Source organism: Dermacentor andersoni, chromosome 6 (genome assembly GCF_023375885.2).
Source record: "Dermacentor andersoni chromosome 6, qqDerAnde1_hic_scaffold, whole genome shotgun sequence".
NCBI classification, from domain to species: Eukaryota; Metazoa; Arthropoda; class Arachnida; order Ixodida; family Ixodidae; genus Dermacentor; species Dermacentor andersoni.
The window spans coordinates 78,946,724-78,963,236 of NC_092819.1; the positions used below are offsets into that span (position 1 = coordinate 78,946,724).

Sequence of the window (16,513 nt, forward strand, 5' to 3'; positions counted from 1 at the left end):
CACTGACCTGGAGAGGCAAAGCCGAAGGGGGGGTCTAAAAATTAATCTGCAGAAAACTAAAGTAATGTTTAACAGTCTCGGAAGAGAACAGCAGTTTACGATGGGTAGTGAGGCACTGGTAAGGGAATACATCTACTTAGGACAGGTAGTGACTGCGGATCCGGATCATGAGACTGAAATAATCAGAAGAATAAGAATGGGCTGGGGTGCGTTTGGCAGGCATTCTCAGATCATGAACAGCAGATTGCCATTATCCCTCAAGAGAAACGTTTATAACAGCTGTGTCTTACCAGTACTCACGTACGGGGCAGAAACCTGGAGGCTTACGAGAAGGGTTCTACTTAAATTGAGGACGACGCAACGAGCTATGGAAAGAAGAATGATAGGTGTAACGTTAAGGAGGAGGAGGAGGAAAAGAGATAAGAAGAAGGCAGGGAGGTTAACCAGAATCATGTCCGGTTGGCTACCCTACACCGGGGGAAAGGGAAAGGGGAAAAACAAAGATAACAGGGAGAGAGAGGAGGGAAGGAAAGAAGGAAATTGCAGTGAGTTCGCTGACGTGTGTGGCCTTACAGAAATTGCAATAATAGTCAGAGTTGGTCGCACAAGCCCGTCGTCCTTAAGAAGCACAAAAGTGCCTTCACCGCTTTATGGGCCGACGGGCGATGGGGGCGGTGTTCCAGCAGCACCTGCACAGAAAGCGGCCGATTGTCCAGTTTTTGAAAAGCTTTGGCAAGTTCTTGTCTCTCAGGGGTGTATCGTGGACAGTGGCACAGCAGGTGGTCGATGTTTTCTTCCGTGCCACAGACCTCGCATGCTCCACTGTCAGTCTGTCCAATTAATGTAGAGTATGCCTTTGTGAAGGCAACTCCTAACCAAAGGCGACAGAGAAGCGTAGCTTCACGTCGAGGAAGTCCGAGTGGAGGCCGGAGTTGCAGGGAGGGTTTAGTCGATGCAGTCGTGTGAGTCGTAAGTTTGGCGAGTTCCACTCGGTCAGTGTGAGACTGCGTGCCAGGTATCGAAGCTGCCTAGCGGCGTCTGTCCTCGAAAGCGGAATTGGAACGCTCTGCTCTTCATGATGTGCTGTGCGAGCAGCGTTATCGGCGGAATCATTGCCACTGATTCCACAATGGCCAGGTACCCATTGAAAAACGACCTCGTGACCTTTTTGTTGGACATGATGTTAAAGTTTCGCGATTTCGTATGTCAGTTGGTCATGGCATCCGTGTCGGAGAACTGACTGCGTGCACTGTAATGCCGGTTTTGAATCACAGAACACAGCCCATTTTCTAGCTCTTTCAGATTCAATGAATTCCAGCGCTCGACGCAGGGCCGTTAGTTCTGCCGCCGTTGAGGTCGTGGCATGCGATGTCTTGAAGCGCAGTGTCATTCCTCGCGTTGGTATCACCACGGCACCACCGGAACTGCACGACGTAGTTGATCCATCGGTATAGATGTGCACGTGGTTGCTGTACTTTTCATGCAAAAGAAGTAAGGTCAACTGTTTTAGAGCAGAGGCCGGTAGATGTCTTCTTCTGTAGTCCTGGAATCATTAGATGTACTTGTGGACGGCTCAAACACCACGGAGGAAACGCTGGCTTGGCCGCAGGTGCGTACTCTGAAGTAAACGACGCACGATGTGCACTGGCAATGCCGCTAAATGTCGAGCAGGGCCTTGCAGCAGTGAGGCTCGCCAAGTGGTGGGAAGGGGTCCTAGCATAATGCCTGAGGTGCATACGCATTGTCTCAACGGTAATGTGCGTCGTGATTGGGTAATCCTGCGCAAGGGCAACGGTTTCAGCCGTTGATGCACTGCGTGGTAAGCCAAGACATATCTTAAGGGCTTGGGTGAGGGAAGGGCAGATTGGGTGAGGGAACAAACGCGAGTTAATGATATCTTAGTTGAAATCAAGAAAAAGAAATGGGCGTGAGCAGGACACGTAATGAGGAGGGAAGATAACCGATGGTCATTAAGGGTTACGGAATGGATTCCAAGGGAAGGGAAGCGTAGCAGAGGGCGGCAGAAAGTTAGGTGGGCGGATGAGATTAAGAAGTTTGCAGGGACAACATGGCCACAATTAGTACATGACCGGGGTAGTTGGAGAAGTATGGGAGAGGCCTTTGCCCTGCAGTGGGCGTAACCTGGATGATGATGATGATGATGATGATGATGATGATGATGAAATCTGTTCTGTAGTGAAGGCGCGACAACGACGGTGGACGAAGAAGGAACACACACAGGGCTCGAGTCTCCACCGTGGTGCTCGAGTCTACAGAATATGCGTGACAGAATAAGTCTACAGAATAGGCTTAACCGACCCACGCCCAATTATCCATCCTAACACCTAAATTTAAGTACACGGGTGTTTTTGCATTTCGCCCCCAACAAAATGCGGCCGCCGTGGCCGGGATTCGACTCCGCAACCTTGTGCTTAGCAGCCCAACACCATAGCCACTAAGCAACCACGGCGGGTCGCATTGTCTTTTAATGTGACCCGCTAAATGCGCCAAGTGTACAGAAATAATACGTCCGGATTCGAAATCTCCACACGTCCTGTTGCACTGACCGGCGCCAAAGTTAACTCGAACACACGTTTTCGCGGCACCACTTTCTGGCACCTTAGCTCGGATTCTATCCTCCAGCCGGATATTCACGCTCGTTTTGAGTCATGCAATGGAATAGGACTTTACTGTTTCGGCCCATTACGGCGGCGAGAAGCCGTGGGCCTGGTCGACGGGGTGTCACCGACGTGTAGTTGGCGTTGGAATCGATATCTAAGGAGTGCCGACTTCCAATGCAACTATATATCGCCAGCGGATGGCTGCGCTTGCTCTTTGCGCCAGTCGATATGTAGCCGTTTCAGCGCTCCGGCGCGCGATACACACATAACTATCGCGGGTAAGAGAGAAGCCCGAAAGAGTGTGCGACCAAGCGAGCCCTTCTCATGGTGTCAAACATTTGTTCCCCCTTGACGAAGACAGTTTCCGTAAATCAAAGTTTGTCACACGTGACTCAGCCGTTTCTCCCTACCACCGCTATTGCTATCGACGCTCGACAGCAATGGCGGCCAAGCGAAGGCATTTACAACGAAGGCAGTTATACGGCTTGTCTTTCACAGATGAGATACGGCTATAAGTGAGTTGAAGCATCGACTGTTCTAGGAAGTGTCGCCATTGCGACTAACGTTGCTTTGTTGATATGATATAGATTTATACGACGCGTTGTTGCCCGTAGAGTCTGTATCTCTCGACAAAAGTCACAGAGGAGCAAGCAACGCGTCTAACATGGAAAAATATACGAACGAGCGCTGACTGCTGTTCTGCGAGGAACTCCATGTGCTTCCGTTGCGCTGAAATCGGGAACTCCGGAAACTGACACGTTTTTATCGCTTGCGCACGAGTAATCCATAGTACCAGAACCTCGGGGCTTTGAAGAAACTACATTAGTCATATAACACGGAAAGCACGCAGCGGCAGAGCAAGGGCAGGAAACGATTTTTTTTTTCAGTCATATCTTAGTCAAGAGGCAAGCAGATTATAATAGAGCGACTGCTCCAGCAAGGCGGTGGTCCGGTTGCGATCCCTGGAAGACATTTTTTTTTTTTTTAAACGGCGAAGATTCATTTTTCGACAACCCCACAAGAGCTTCCTTTGTACCTTCGTACTACTTTCTGGTGGGTTATAATCTGGTTGAACAAGGCATGTCTCTGAAGCTCAAGATTTTGACAAGGCGTCCTATATTTTTGCAGTGTGCCATCAGGTACACAGCACTGACTTAGAGGCTATTAGTCTAAATGTTGACTCCGACCTGAGACATTCCTTGTTTGACTACTGTTAAAGCAAACCGCAACGAAATTTTGTAAAAAATGTAAAAAAAAAGATACAGTTTCAGAACGTTCATGTTTAAAGCAGTCTTCGAGTAAAATTTTTCATTTGAAAGATAAGTGGGTGCGTCAGGAAAAGCTCGCAAAAGTGGGCGTTCTCGATAGCGAAACTGAGAAAACGGGCGCCATTACAGCTATTATAGCTGGAAGAGATGGAAGAGACGCACGATTGAGAACGCGCGGCTTCTCGGCATGACCTCCGAGATAAGGTGGCTACCCGCGGCGCACTGAAAAATCTCGGAGAAGTCGTGTTGGGACTGCCGTCATATCCGCTAAGCACCGTGCAAGTGCACGCGTCGTTGACTAGGGTGGTAAGGCTGCTAATAAGACTGCTAAAGGCAGCTAATAAGAAAACAAGACATTTAGCAGCCCTGCAGCATAGCCATGACTGATTCACTGGTATACACTAACCATTAACTATACATGTATACCAGTTCAGTGAAAGTGAAATTTGGTTGCAGTCTGCCTTTCTTCCTTCCGAGCCTGCACTTACCCGTGAACCCCTGTCTTTTTGGGATTTTCTGGTGGATGACTTTCTTCCTTTCATGACACTTTGGATTGTCTTCTGGCTCTTGCTTTTAAACCTCATGCAGTACGAAAAGATGCGCTCAAGGCACTGGAGCCAGTATGTACTTGCCTAAGCAGAAACCATTGACCAAGTGTTTCGAGGCAGAGGAGTAATTCCCTATTCCGTCCATCGGTATACGATCGGCCACAGCTGGAAACTATCGTCAGCTAAAAACTATCGTAATAATTGCGGCAGACAATTTTTTTACAGAGCATACGGACGAGAAAAACTAACTATGCGGCAATGAACCGCTGTATATATTTTCTTTTTTCATCTGCTTTGTTTATTTAGTGCGGCAGCGTTCTTAGAAGCGGAAATGAAAGAAAAACCGCTGTTATGGCGCGGATGATTGTGCAACGCAGGAAACGCTCAAAACTGTTTTCGTACTAGCGCAAGCGGGCTTCATACGACGTGGAAGATATACGGCGGTGTTTACGGACCCGCAGCGCTACCGCACGTGACAACATGTTCCAATCGCCGGCGTTGGCATGTCGCGAGCACTCGCGACAAGACGTCATGGAAATTTGCTTCATCCACATGTAAACATCTGAATGTGTCCGCTGCGGTGTTCTCACTCAACTTTAGTTGCACTTCCAGTGAAAACCCACGTTAAATACACAAAGTGCAATTTGCAAAGTTTCCGTGAGACCAGCACAAGCTTGACGTTTAGGACTACCTTCACATGGAGCCCACCACAAACAAATTTCGTCTTTGAAAGAAAGCTTTTGCGTTCTTCGATTATTCCTTCGCTTACTGTCGAGCTTTTGTAGAGCCACAGCACTCTGACAGTAAGTATCTCATCTCTCGTTCGCATTTTTCGCACTACAAATCCAATAATATCAGCATGAAGAACTGGCTAGAAACAATGTGCGTAACGCATACGGGAGCATAAGCATGTGCCATACATTGAAAAGTATGAACAGTTTTTGTTAGTTGCACGTTTCTTGAGATGCCACTTTGCCTTCTCCGAAGTTCTGGCATACTTCTTCACGGCGTACGCACGAAGGGCTGCGGAAAGCCGTCGGCTGGCACCCGTGAAAGAAGCGACAGGCGTCTCTTGCCCATCTCGGCTCGCTCGCCCCGAAGAGGCCCCCCCGCGCATCGAGGCCAATTACGCCTGAAAGGCGATGCCGCTTCACCAACTCGCACCAATCGGCTGCACGACACGAACGAACGGGACCGGACATGACGTCGAAGACATGCCGTCGTCGCCGTCGACGCCGCAGCATCGTCACATTTTTTTTTTTTCCACCGGCGTTCCACGTGCTTGCCACAGTGGCACGTAACTGCTACGTCAGCGTCGTGTCCGCGGCCCCCGCAACGGGATGCCGGATCCCCTTGGCCGCGCGCTGCTTGATTGTGCTTCAAAAAAGCGCGTCCCTCGTCCTCCTCTTGGCTCCCCCTCCCCCCGGAGGCTTTCATTTCGTGCTGGCGAGGGGTTGGGTATCGTGGCGGGCGGGGGTGCTGCGTTCTGTAACCGGTTTCCAAGCGCCGTCACTTGCCTCCGCGGCAGCGGCAGCAGTAGAGCGCCGTCGTCCCAACACTCTACTTGCCCGGCAGCCCGTCGCCCCGGCGATCGGCCGTGGCGTTCACTTGTCCGACATAGAGCTCGTCATGGTCACGTGAGAGCTGCCGTTGGACACCACGAGACAACGGGCGCTGGCCTTCTTTTGATAGACACAGCCGCAGTTACTGCGCTCGCTCGCGCGCCTATCTTGCTGTAAGACCGCGTTGAAACACCAAGAGGCAGCACCATGTTTTACATGCTAGTTGCCCCGCTCCACCGAGCGGTCAAGATCAATCGCATCGTTCTCGACAACCAGATCTTCCGCCTACACTACAAGGCGACTTCACTGCTGCTGCTCATGTTCAGCATCCTCGTGACCAGCACGCAGTACTTCGGCGACCCCATCGACTGCATCCAGCACGACTCGGTGCCGGCGAATGTCATCCGAACGTTCTGCTGGATCCACTCTACCTTCAACATCCCCGCGGCCTTCAACGAGACCGTGGGCATCAATGGCGTCCCTCACCCGGGCATCCAGAAGTACACCCCGGACGAAGTTAGACGCTACTACGGATACTACCAGTGGGTCTGTATGGTGCTCTTCCTGCAGGCCGGCTGCTTCTATGTGCCGCGCTACCTGTGGAAGTGCTACGAGCAGGGTCTCGTGCGCAGCCTGGTCCAGGACCTCGACTGCCCCATCAAAGAGAATGCTGAAGTGTGCCAGAAGACGGAGACTATCGCCCGCTACGTGCGTAGCCACTTGGACATGCACGGCCGCTACTTTGGCTGGTACGTGACCGCTGAGGTTCTCAACTTCGTCAACGTCATCGGTCAGATCCTACTGACGGACTCCTTCCTGGGCAACATGTTCACCACGTTCGGTACCGACGTGATCAGTCACCACAACGAGGACCCAGACGTTCGCAACGACCCCATGATCTGGGTTTTCCCGCGCGTCACAAAGTGCTCCTTCCACCTGTTCGGTTCGTCCGGAGACGTGCAGAAGCACGACGCATTGTGCCTGCTGGCGCAGAACATCATCAACGAGAAGATCTACATATTCCTGTGGTTCTGGTGGGTCATTCTGGCCGTGCTCACGGGCGTCGAGCTCGTGTACCGACTGATGACCATCCTGTTGCCAAGAGTGCGCGAGGTGATCCTGCGGTATCGGGCCCGCATGGCTGACCGGCGCATGCTCGAGATGGTCATCAAGCGCGTGTCCACGTCCGACTGGTTTCTCCTGGACCTGCTCTGCAAGAACATGAACCCAATGCACTATCGCGCCTTCATCAACGAGCTCGCCAAGTCATTGGAGGACGAGTACGGCAAGCGGCTGCTGGCCGGCGTCGACACGTCCAACACGAGCACCGTCTGAATGCGACTCGTGATGGGAGCCGCGGCTTGCTGGAAAAGATAAGATGGCCTTGTCCGTCATGTCGTGACAGAACTCGTTTTAATCAAAGCGCCTTGTTTGTTCCGCGAACCCGACAACCTTGCGCGCGATATGACAAGCGTATAATAGATGCCAAAATCGGTTTGTTTCCATGTCATAGGCTCATAATATTTTAGAACCCGAATCTATTTCACTGCAGTAGTGGCGTCGTCTTTGTATTTTTTTTCTCTCTCTCTTTTGAAAGTGCAGCTTGATGCGTTTCGCGCATGTTTTGTACCGCGGCCTTCCTTGCCAGAGTGTAGTCAACAACACTTTGCTTTTCTTTTTGTGCGCTTTAAGCCGCAACGTTCTTCAGTCAGGGTAAGACCATTTAATCTTTTCCTTCAGGTCACATTCGTGCTCCGTGTGTCATAATGCTACGTGCTGCCACTATGTCTGTAGGTTTAGTTAGAAATTTACGGATGCCATAAGAATACAGGCGTGACTGGCTTCTTCGCTATGATCTTTGTATAGGTCGTTTGTGCAAAGGCGAGAGTGTACGTGCTTGATACCACCTGTGAGCGTGATAACTTTATTTAAATGTTTGTTCCTAGCGGCTGAGAAGGGTTTTTTCCATTGTTGACAATCTGGGCGATGCGATGCTGTATCCATCATAGGCAACGCTAAAAGCAGGGTTTCTTTTTACGGCCATTTTATATCAGTGACAGAAAATGATTTTACTTTTATGAACTGTTATTGTACTGCATGCAGCCCAAATGCCGTTGGTTTTTCTTCGTCTGACTCGCAGTGTCTTGTGTGTGCGTGTGTTTTGTGGTGTGTGTCATCGTGAATGGACATCATCGAAAAAAAAAAAAAAATGCCCTGCGGACCTTTTGTTTTTTTTCTTTGGAGGGTTATGTGAAACGTGTCGGAATTCATCGCACAAGTGACGAGAGAATACACAATCAGAGTATACTAAAAAAAAAAAAAAAACGCCTCTTGTGGTTATTGTGGGGCCTGCCGCACACCTCGAACGGCGGTCTTCGCAGTTTGTCCTTTGGTATCAATTCATGGTGCAGATATACACTGATGCAGCTATTTATGACCCGACGTGGAAAGCAAAGAGCGAACAACTTCTTGAGAAGATGGTTTAGTTGGTTCCGTACTTCTTTCATGCGCTTCGCACTGAGTTACCTTGATGCAAATTCATCGTGTCGGTTAAGCATGATGCCAAGTGGTGTCACTGCGTTGATGTCTTACGTGCAGTATCATCCAAGGCGGGAAGGACGCACAAGCATACAGTGCCGTTGCTCGTAAGATTCGCGCCTTTATTAGGAAGCCTTGAGAGCTCTTGGTTTATTCTCATCTAACTTCAATATAAAGTCATTACCCACGATGTATTTTAATTTCAAGCCTGTATTGACCGTTAATGAACAACTTTGTTCTTTTTCCTCACCTTATCCACTGACTGCATAACATTCAATTTGCATAACATTGGTTGGTTCCAAAAGTGCGTGGGACGTTTATTATTATTTTTTTTCTTGCATTCCTTTTAGCATCTGTCGCGACCGGTGGCGATATACCGTCACAACAGCGGCGTGATAACTAGTAGCAAAAGGAGGAAATAATGAAAAATAACCTCTGCAATGATTACGCTATTCTGACTAATTTCTGAAATTGTGCAGGAGCCCTTTTTCTACAAACCAAGCCAAGCTCAGCAGACAATTTGTTATTCAAAACAAAATGGAGCGTGTGTGAGAATTCCAACGGCCGATCTGTGAAGAACGATCAGTATTCAATCATTACGAGCACAACGTAAGAAATAACTGTAGAATTGTAGCTCTAGTGCATGCGCACGGTTACATGTCGCTCGTTTTCATTTGTCCCTCCTTTTGCGCGCCGCTGAAAGCTGCGCAATGAGCGCGACGTCATGGCGACGTCCTTAATGCGAAGCACGCGCCCCCTGGCTGCTGTCCCGAAGGTCACGTGAACGCAGGGGCGAGTGAAGGCGCAAGCATCCCCCTCGGGGCCATCTCGGTCGTCGCTTCACTCGAGAAGAATGCGCGCGGGGGCGGGCCAGAGGCGCCATCATTTGCCGAGGAAGGTCGCACACGGAGCTGTACTAAAGAGACACCGACTCTTCAGACAGCGCATGTTATAAAGGAGCGTATACGGGGTTGTCATTGCGCCAGCGCGCCTTACGATATTCATGAAATGACCAGATGCCGTCTACTGGGTGAAATGTCAGAAAGGCATGGGCAGAAGATGGTGCGTCCAGCGCCGGAAGGCAGGTGGTCAGCCAGGCTCTGGATATTCCTGATTTTCAGAACGAAATTTTCTGCGATGTTTGGCCAGCGTTTCGTCGGTTTGATCTTTTTGATTACAACGAAGGCGCCAAATAAAACAACGGACGAAGGAAAGAGACACGAGACAATCGCGTAGGCGCAACGCTGAGCACGTGCTGGCGGGCGAGTTGGTTATGCATTATTACAACGAAGGCGCCAAATAAAACATCGGACGAAGGAAAGAGACACGAGACAACCACGTAGGCGCCGTTGTTTTATTTGGCGCCTTCGTTGTAATCATTCATAACCGACTCGCCCACCAGCACGTGCTCAGTGATCTTTTTGGACGCAGCTTTGCACATTTTTTTTTCGACGTTGGCAATGCATATCGGTACAAGAACACTCCCAATGATACAGCAGGTTGCTGCCTCTCTGTAGATACATGTGGTTTCAAAATAATGCGCTGCTGGCCAAGCGAAAATAAACGGACCAACAAAATAAAGGTATTACGGCATTGCCACAGTCTTGCAAGTGCGGCTCGACAGAGGCGAAACACGCAAGAGACGATGCTGCAGCAATGTCTTCGTTAAAAAATTATGGGGTCTTACGTGCCAGAACCATTTTCTGATTATGAGGCACGCCGTAGTGGAGCACTCCGGAAATTTCGACCACCTGGGGTTCTTTAACGTGCACCTAAATATAAGTACACGGGTGTTTTCGCATTTCGCCCCCATCGAAATGCGGCCGCCGTGAATGTCTGCATTCCGCAGTCACATCAACGTTTGATCACACTAGGCTTAGAGCGCACCCGCACCCCTTCTGTCAGTGTCACGATTCTCAGAATCATTTCTTTCTTTCCTTAAATTTTTTCTCTTGTACTTATACAGACAACCTTAAGTGGAATGCAGAGACCAGTTCGATTTCGAGGGTCGCCAGTAATAATAATGATAAGGACAATAACAATCTGAGGACACCTAAGCACTTCTTATGAGTTGTTAGTGCGAAAGCATTTATGTCCACTTGAACGCCGCTGATCGGTCCTTCGAGTTATGAATTTCTCGCGTGCAAGGGAGCGCGCTGAGACGCTTGGCCAACGCCTCCTAAATAGCATGAGGCCGCTGCACTCTGAGCCGTGACGTCATGCTGCCATGCCCGACTGCTACAGAATCTAATGGGAACACTCACGAGTAATACCCCTTTCACACGGCACGTGTAATGTCATTCGCAGCGAATGAGATTACGTCTTAATGCCATTTTTTGCTGCTTCTACACGGGCGTAGTGAATGACATCCACAGCTAATGGTATTCGCCCGTTGAATGAGTTTCCCGAACTCATGCAAGCACAACTTGTGCAATCTCGACGACAGGGGCTTGGCAAAATTTACGAAATCGATAAGTTAAAACGAAACGTAATCAGAGTAAAGGTTGTCATAATTTCTGTTATGAACTTTTTAATAACTTTATGTCGTACAGCACGATAGTTCAAGTAGTTTGTGCAGCCATATTCTTGCTCCCAGTGTCCGACTGGACGCTAGCACCTCTTGTCGGCCATGTTTGCAAACGCTCGTCTGCTTTTTTTCCCCATTTCTTGCCGTGCTAAAGCCTGTCTACCAACCATGGAAGCCAACTCTGCAGCTTCGTCAGCGGAGAATGAGAAGCGAAAAGTGCACTGGACCGACGACAAGACGCGCGCACTGCTGAAAGTGTGGGAAGACCACCTCACCGATTTGCGCCGGACGAAGCGCAACCTGAAATTATGCGTGTCGATTGCCGACTGCCTGCACGAAGATAAACGTCGCGATCAATTGCGAATGCCATTTTGTATACCCGTGTAGACAGGGAACACAAGACCGAAATGACATTCGGCATGAATGTAATTTACTGCGAATGACATTAGACGTGCCGTGTGACAGAGGTATAAGCCACGGTGAGTTTGACGTCACCGCTTTCGTCACGTCGGGCTTGGCAATAGAAATTTTGGTCCAAGTAGCATGATGTCATAAGCGGAGTGCAGAGGGCTGTTATCTAGGAGGCATTGGTGTAGCTCAGTGGATAAAACACACCGCTTTTGAGCGGGGGGTCGTAGGCTCGAAACTCACTACGACCAACTTTTTTCCTTTCGAATTTACTCTGCTTTTTATGCATTATTTTTTTATGGCGATTACCGAGGCGAAGTTTGAACGCAAGTGAGGGCTCTCGCGGCCAAGAAACTTGCGGATAACACAGGCTTCCGAGAGAGAAGCTGACGTGGCGTCGTGGCGATGCCCTCTCCCCTCACGCAACACCTGGCGCACGACAGCAGGCGTTCCCTTTCACTCGCTTTGCTCCGTCAAGGCGCGCATGTGACGTGGCGTCGCAGGCAATGAGAACTTAGGTACCGTTTCGCTGCTACAGATGCCTGCTTTTTCGCTCAATGGGCCATTTGATGCTGTCGCACCAAAATAAGGTTAAGGAGGTTAGGAGAGGCCAAAGTACAAAATTGGGCCGCCTGAAATGAATCAATATATTACCACCATCATCAATTATTATTGAAGGATTGAGGGCGGTGGTGATATATTGATTCAGGTGGCGCTGCTCAACTCTGTCCTTTCTGTAACCTCCATTATTCTCGCCACCCACCAACCGATCATAGAGTCGCCGTTTCTCCGCCCCTTCCCCCTCTTTTCACTAACCACCCAAACCTAACCTAGCAGTGGTGTTGTGAAACTCGCCGTAAGATCACTTTTTTCAAATGACCCTCACCGAATATAGGTGTGAAAGCTTGTGCTATTCTACAATCGTCGGTAGCACGTCAAGGCCGAGAACCAAGACGTGAGATTAAGCGAGCAATAATATTAATAATAGTTTGCGCAAGCACTTCAGAAGTACAAATGAGAAAGGCAAGAGAGAATAGATGCTCCTTTATTAGAAAGCAATAGATGTCTCATTTGATGGAAGCACAAGCCTTATAATTTTCCTTAGATCCTCAACGAATGCCGAAGCGCCAATCTTTTGAATAAATATGCCATTCATTCGTGTTTTTTTTTACTTTTGAAAGTTCAAGTTCAATTTCATTTTATTTACCACATACATGGAGTTTCACATAAGTGGTTGGAACGAGGGAAAAAAAGCTGCATTAAAAACAGCTTGACTGGCCCCACGTCCCCGGTTCACTGAGGCAGCATGGCAATAAAAGAAAAATACACTTCGACGTGGTTGTCAAATTAGAAAAACATAATATGCACAGAGGACATATTTTACAAAAAGTGAAATTTAACTGAAACATATTTAACACAGCATGCTTAAAACAGAAGTGTTAAGAGAGTGTGCGAACGTTTTCATAAGAAATCTTGAAATTATTTAATGTCTTCAGCAAGCAATAACTTAATGTTTGAAAGCCATAATATGTGCGCGGCCGTGGTACATACCATTTTTCCGAGTGTCTGTTTAGGCACGAAGAAGGATTTAGTTGCAAGTTAGCTACACTGTGTATATAACCGCGATTTCTTACGGTATCAGATCTAAAGGATACTAATAAAGTGTATTCATATAGCATGTTTAGTTTAATTACATTATATTTAACAAATAGTTCTGAAGTATGTGCATTAAATGGTAGGTTTGCAACAGAACGTGGAGCCTTTTTTTGTAGGATAACAAGATTATTTATGGATTGCTGTGTTCCGTTACCCCAAATTAAGTTACAATAGCGCAGATGTGATGAGAAGAGTGCCTTAAAGATCGAAAGCTTTTGAGGGACTGGTAATACACCCTGACATTTTCTCAGTACGCCCAAGACCTTGCAAAGTTTGTTTTGTAAATGTTCCGTATAGTGATCCCATTTCATATATTCGTGAAAAATTGCACCTAAAGATTTTACTGTAGAAGAAAATTCAATATTATTATTATTCAACATGAGATTGTAAGAATGAGAGAGCTCATAAAGTGCAGATTTAGAGCGAAAAAGAATAGCTTTAGTTTTAGAGCAGTTAATTTGTAAAGAATTGCTAAGTGTCCAGCTGCATATTTTTTCTAATGTCAAGTTAGCTAGATTCACGAGATCATGTATATTTGTTCCTGAAAAGAAAAAACTTGTATCATCAGCATAGATTATGTATTGGGCTGAATGGTCAACATTTACAATATCATTAATAAATATATTAAACAAAAGCGGGCCCAATATGCTGCCTTGGGGAACTCCATATTTAACAGGTTGCATGGAAGACAGAGTGCTGCTTATCGATACACATTGATTTTTGTTTGTTAAGTAGTCTTGAATTAGATGTAGGGCTACACCACGAACTCCATAACACTGCAGCTTTCCTATTAATGTTTCATGGATGATATTGTCAAAGGCCTTGGACCAGTGGCGTAGCAACAGGGGGGGCCGGGGGGCCGTGGGCCCCTGGTGCAAGGGGCCAGTGGGGGGGGGGGGGGGGGGGGGGGGGGGTGTCACATACGTCTGAAGACACCAGGAACTTGTTGATATCCTCGCCTTCCTCGACTACAGCCGGGGGGGGGGGGGTGACAGAAGACCTATGGGCCCCGGGTGCCAGACGACCTAGCTACGCCACTGCCTTGGACATATCTAAAAATATGCCGACTGTAAATTTTTTTGCTTCAATATTTTTAAGTATCAATTCTTTTTGAAACAGTAGAGCACTTTCTGTTGAAAAACCTGATCTAAATCCGTATTGCGATTTAGTTATGACGGAATGTTTGTCAAAAAACTTCGACAGTCTAAGATGAATCATTTTTTCAAGACCTTTGGAGAATAGTTGAAGGATTGAAATAGGTCTATAATTCCCGAGAATATTCTTATCTCCACTTTTGTGTATTACCGTCACCTTAGCATTCTTCATGTTCTCTGGGAAAATGCCATTTCGTAAGGAAAGGTTATAAATATGTGTCACACACGGGCTAAGTAGATCAATAATATATTTAATCGCCATTATAATATAATATATTTAATCGCCAAAGGAAGACAAACAAAAATTACAGCCTATCAAACGTATTTGTTTGAATCTACGTTCTCTTTCTTGAATTATTCGAATTGAATGCTATGCAAACAGAACCATGATGCGTGCGATCCAGCCGGCTTCATGGTATGCGACGTGGATGGAGCGATGACTTGCAGGCTAATGCCATGTTTTGCGAATGGTGAGAGAAGCAAATCTTGTGTCTGCAAAGAAATACAAAACATATCGATGCATGTCGAATGATTAAAGACCTCTCACTATGACGTAATGAATCAATCACCCCACCCACGCGACCACGGAGACTTCTCTTTGAGTCTACCCGGCGTAAACGTCCTTTTGACCTGTAAATGTTCTTCGTGCATTTTCCCTCTGCGGCAGAGCTGTGTGGAAAAAACCATTACGTCTGCTCGGCGAGTAACCGACGCCACACCCGCAGGAAGAGGCAAAGAAGCTACACATGAGCTATACACTTAATGCGACACCTGAACGCGATAGCATTATCAGGGTTTCACCGACTGCACGACCAGCTGGCTTCACAAACCACTTTGAAACCCTTGCAAGTGCATATATAGCGCGGTGGTGTCAGCATTGGCCGACCAAGGACCCACCTTCAATTTCTCAGTCTCCGGATTCGGGCAAGTAAGTGTTGTTCATCATCTCCAGGATCGTCCCAGCTTACTCAGCGAGATACCGACGGATATACAGGAAACCGGGAAGGGGTAGGCAAACCATACTTTGGTTTACACAGTTAACAGAAACGACCAGTATATCTCTAATAACAGCATTTCAGGTTTCGATATGAGACATCATATTTATTTATTTATTTATTTATTTATTTATTTATTTATTTATTTAGTACATACTGCATATATGGAAACATTTTCGCTCCCGCATGGTTGACGCAAAGTACTACGATGTTAGCAAGGCCAGATTGTTTTCACACGCTTTCAGCAGGGGTGTGCATGGTCAGGAGATTTAATGCATATCAAACTGCAAAATTCAAGAAAAGCTCCTGTACTTTTGAGCTCGCTTCAACTACGCATAGTCAATCAGACGCGTAGCTTTTACAGAACTCGTATCTATTATTTTATTTTATTTGTGATACAGTACGGGCGAAACTTAGAAAAAAGCTCTTCACTCTCATTCAAACTTTCGTTACAGTTAGATTTGATATTGATTCAAGTAGGCAAAAAAAAAAAGAACTATATGGCCTGCCTCAAGCCATATAATTGAAGAAAAGACGGCATGCAGCGAGAAGCAAGTTTCTCTCAGTGGGTAATTAAATTTCGGCCCGCATTGTGCCTCATTTTCCGGGCTTCGTTCGAACCTTGGAATGATCGAAACCTTTATGTGTGCATGCTTTATTTATAAACTTGGGTTCTGACTGGACTGGCCATTCTCTGAGTCAAGGATACACGGACCGTGGCCACATCCGTCACTGGCACAAAAAGCGATCGGTGCACTACTGAACGTGCACAGCCCTGAAAGTACACAGTTTGCACCTGTACATCCTTCCACGTGCACTCAGTGCTCAGACTTTTCTTATTTCCCTCCTTATATTCCGCCTTTCTCTTACTCACACTGTAGGGTAGCAAACCGGACGGTCCTCTGGCTGACCTTCCTGCCTTTCCTCTCCTTGCTCACTGGCCATCTTGCATTAGCACATCTTTCTTTTACAGCGAAGCTGTATATGGCTAGTCGATTCGTCCGTCCGTGTGTCGGTCACCTGTACGTCGAAAGCTCTTCCGGCGCAACCCCATGCGAATGCCCGAATAAAATACAGAGAGAAATGCGATTAGCCAACACCACCTAGATAGCCCAAGGCCTGTTTACTCTGATCCATGACGTCAGGCTATCTGGCCCGAAATTTCCATTGACAAGGCTGGCGTGATGAAAGCGGTGACGTCAAAATCAATGTTGCCTACTCGGGAGCATCCACATT

The 16,513-nt window shown here is 47.5% G+C and overlaps 1 protein-coding gene and 1 long non-coding RNA gene across 2 annotated transcripts; one reads left to right on the forward strand and one right to left on the reverse strand.

The window, feature by feature from the left end:
* The first annotated feature begins 5,895 nt into the window (after window positions 1–5,895).
* LOC126522442 (innexin inx2-like) lies at window positions 5,896–8,791 on the forward strand. Its single transcript, XM_050171186.3, has one exon. The coding sequence runs from the start codon at window positions 6,207–6,209 to the stop codon at window positions 7,332–7,334; it is 1,128 nt and encodes a 375-aa protein (XP_050027143.1). The 5' UTR covers window positions 5,896–6,206; the 3' UTR covers window positions 7,335–8,791.
* Window positions 8,792–14,568: 5,777 nt separating this feature from the next.
* Window positions 14,569–15,761, reverse strand: LOC140218758 (uncharacterized). The gene is made up of 2 exons (XR_011894936.1): window positions 15,180–15,761; window positions 14,569–14,774 (listed from the first exon to the last, which is right to left on the reverse strand). It is a non-coding gene; the product is annotated as an uncharacterized lncRNA (long non-coding RNA).
* Window positions 15,762–16,513: the final 752 nt, after the last annotated feature.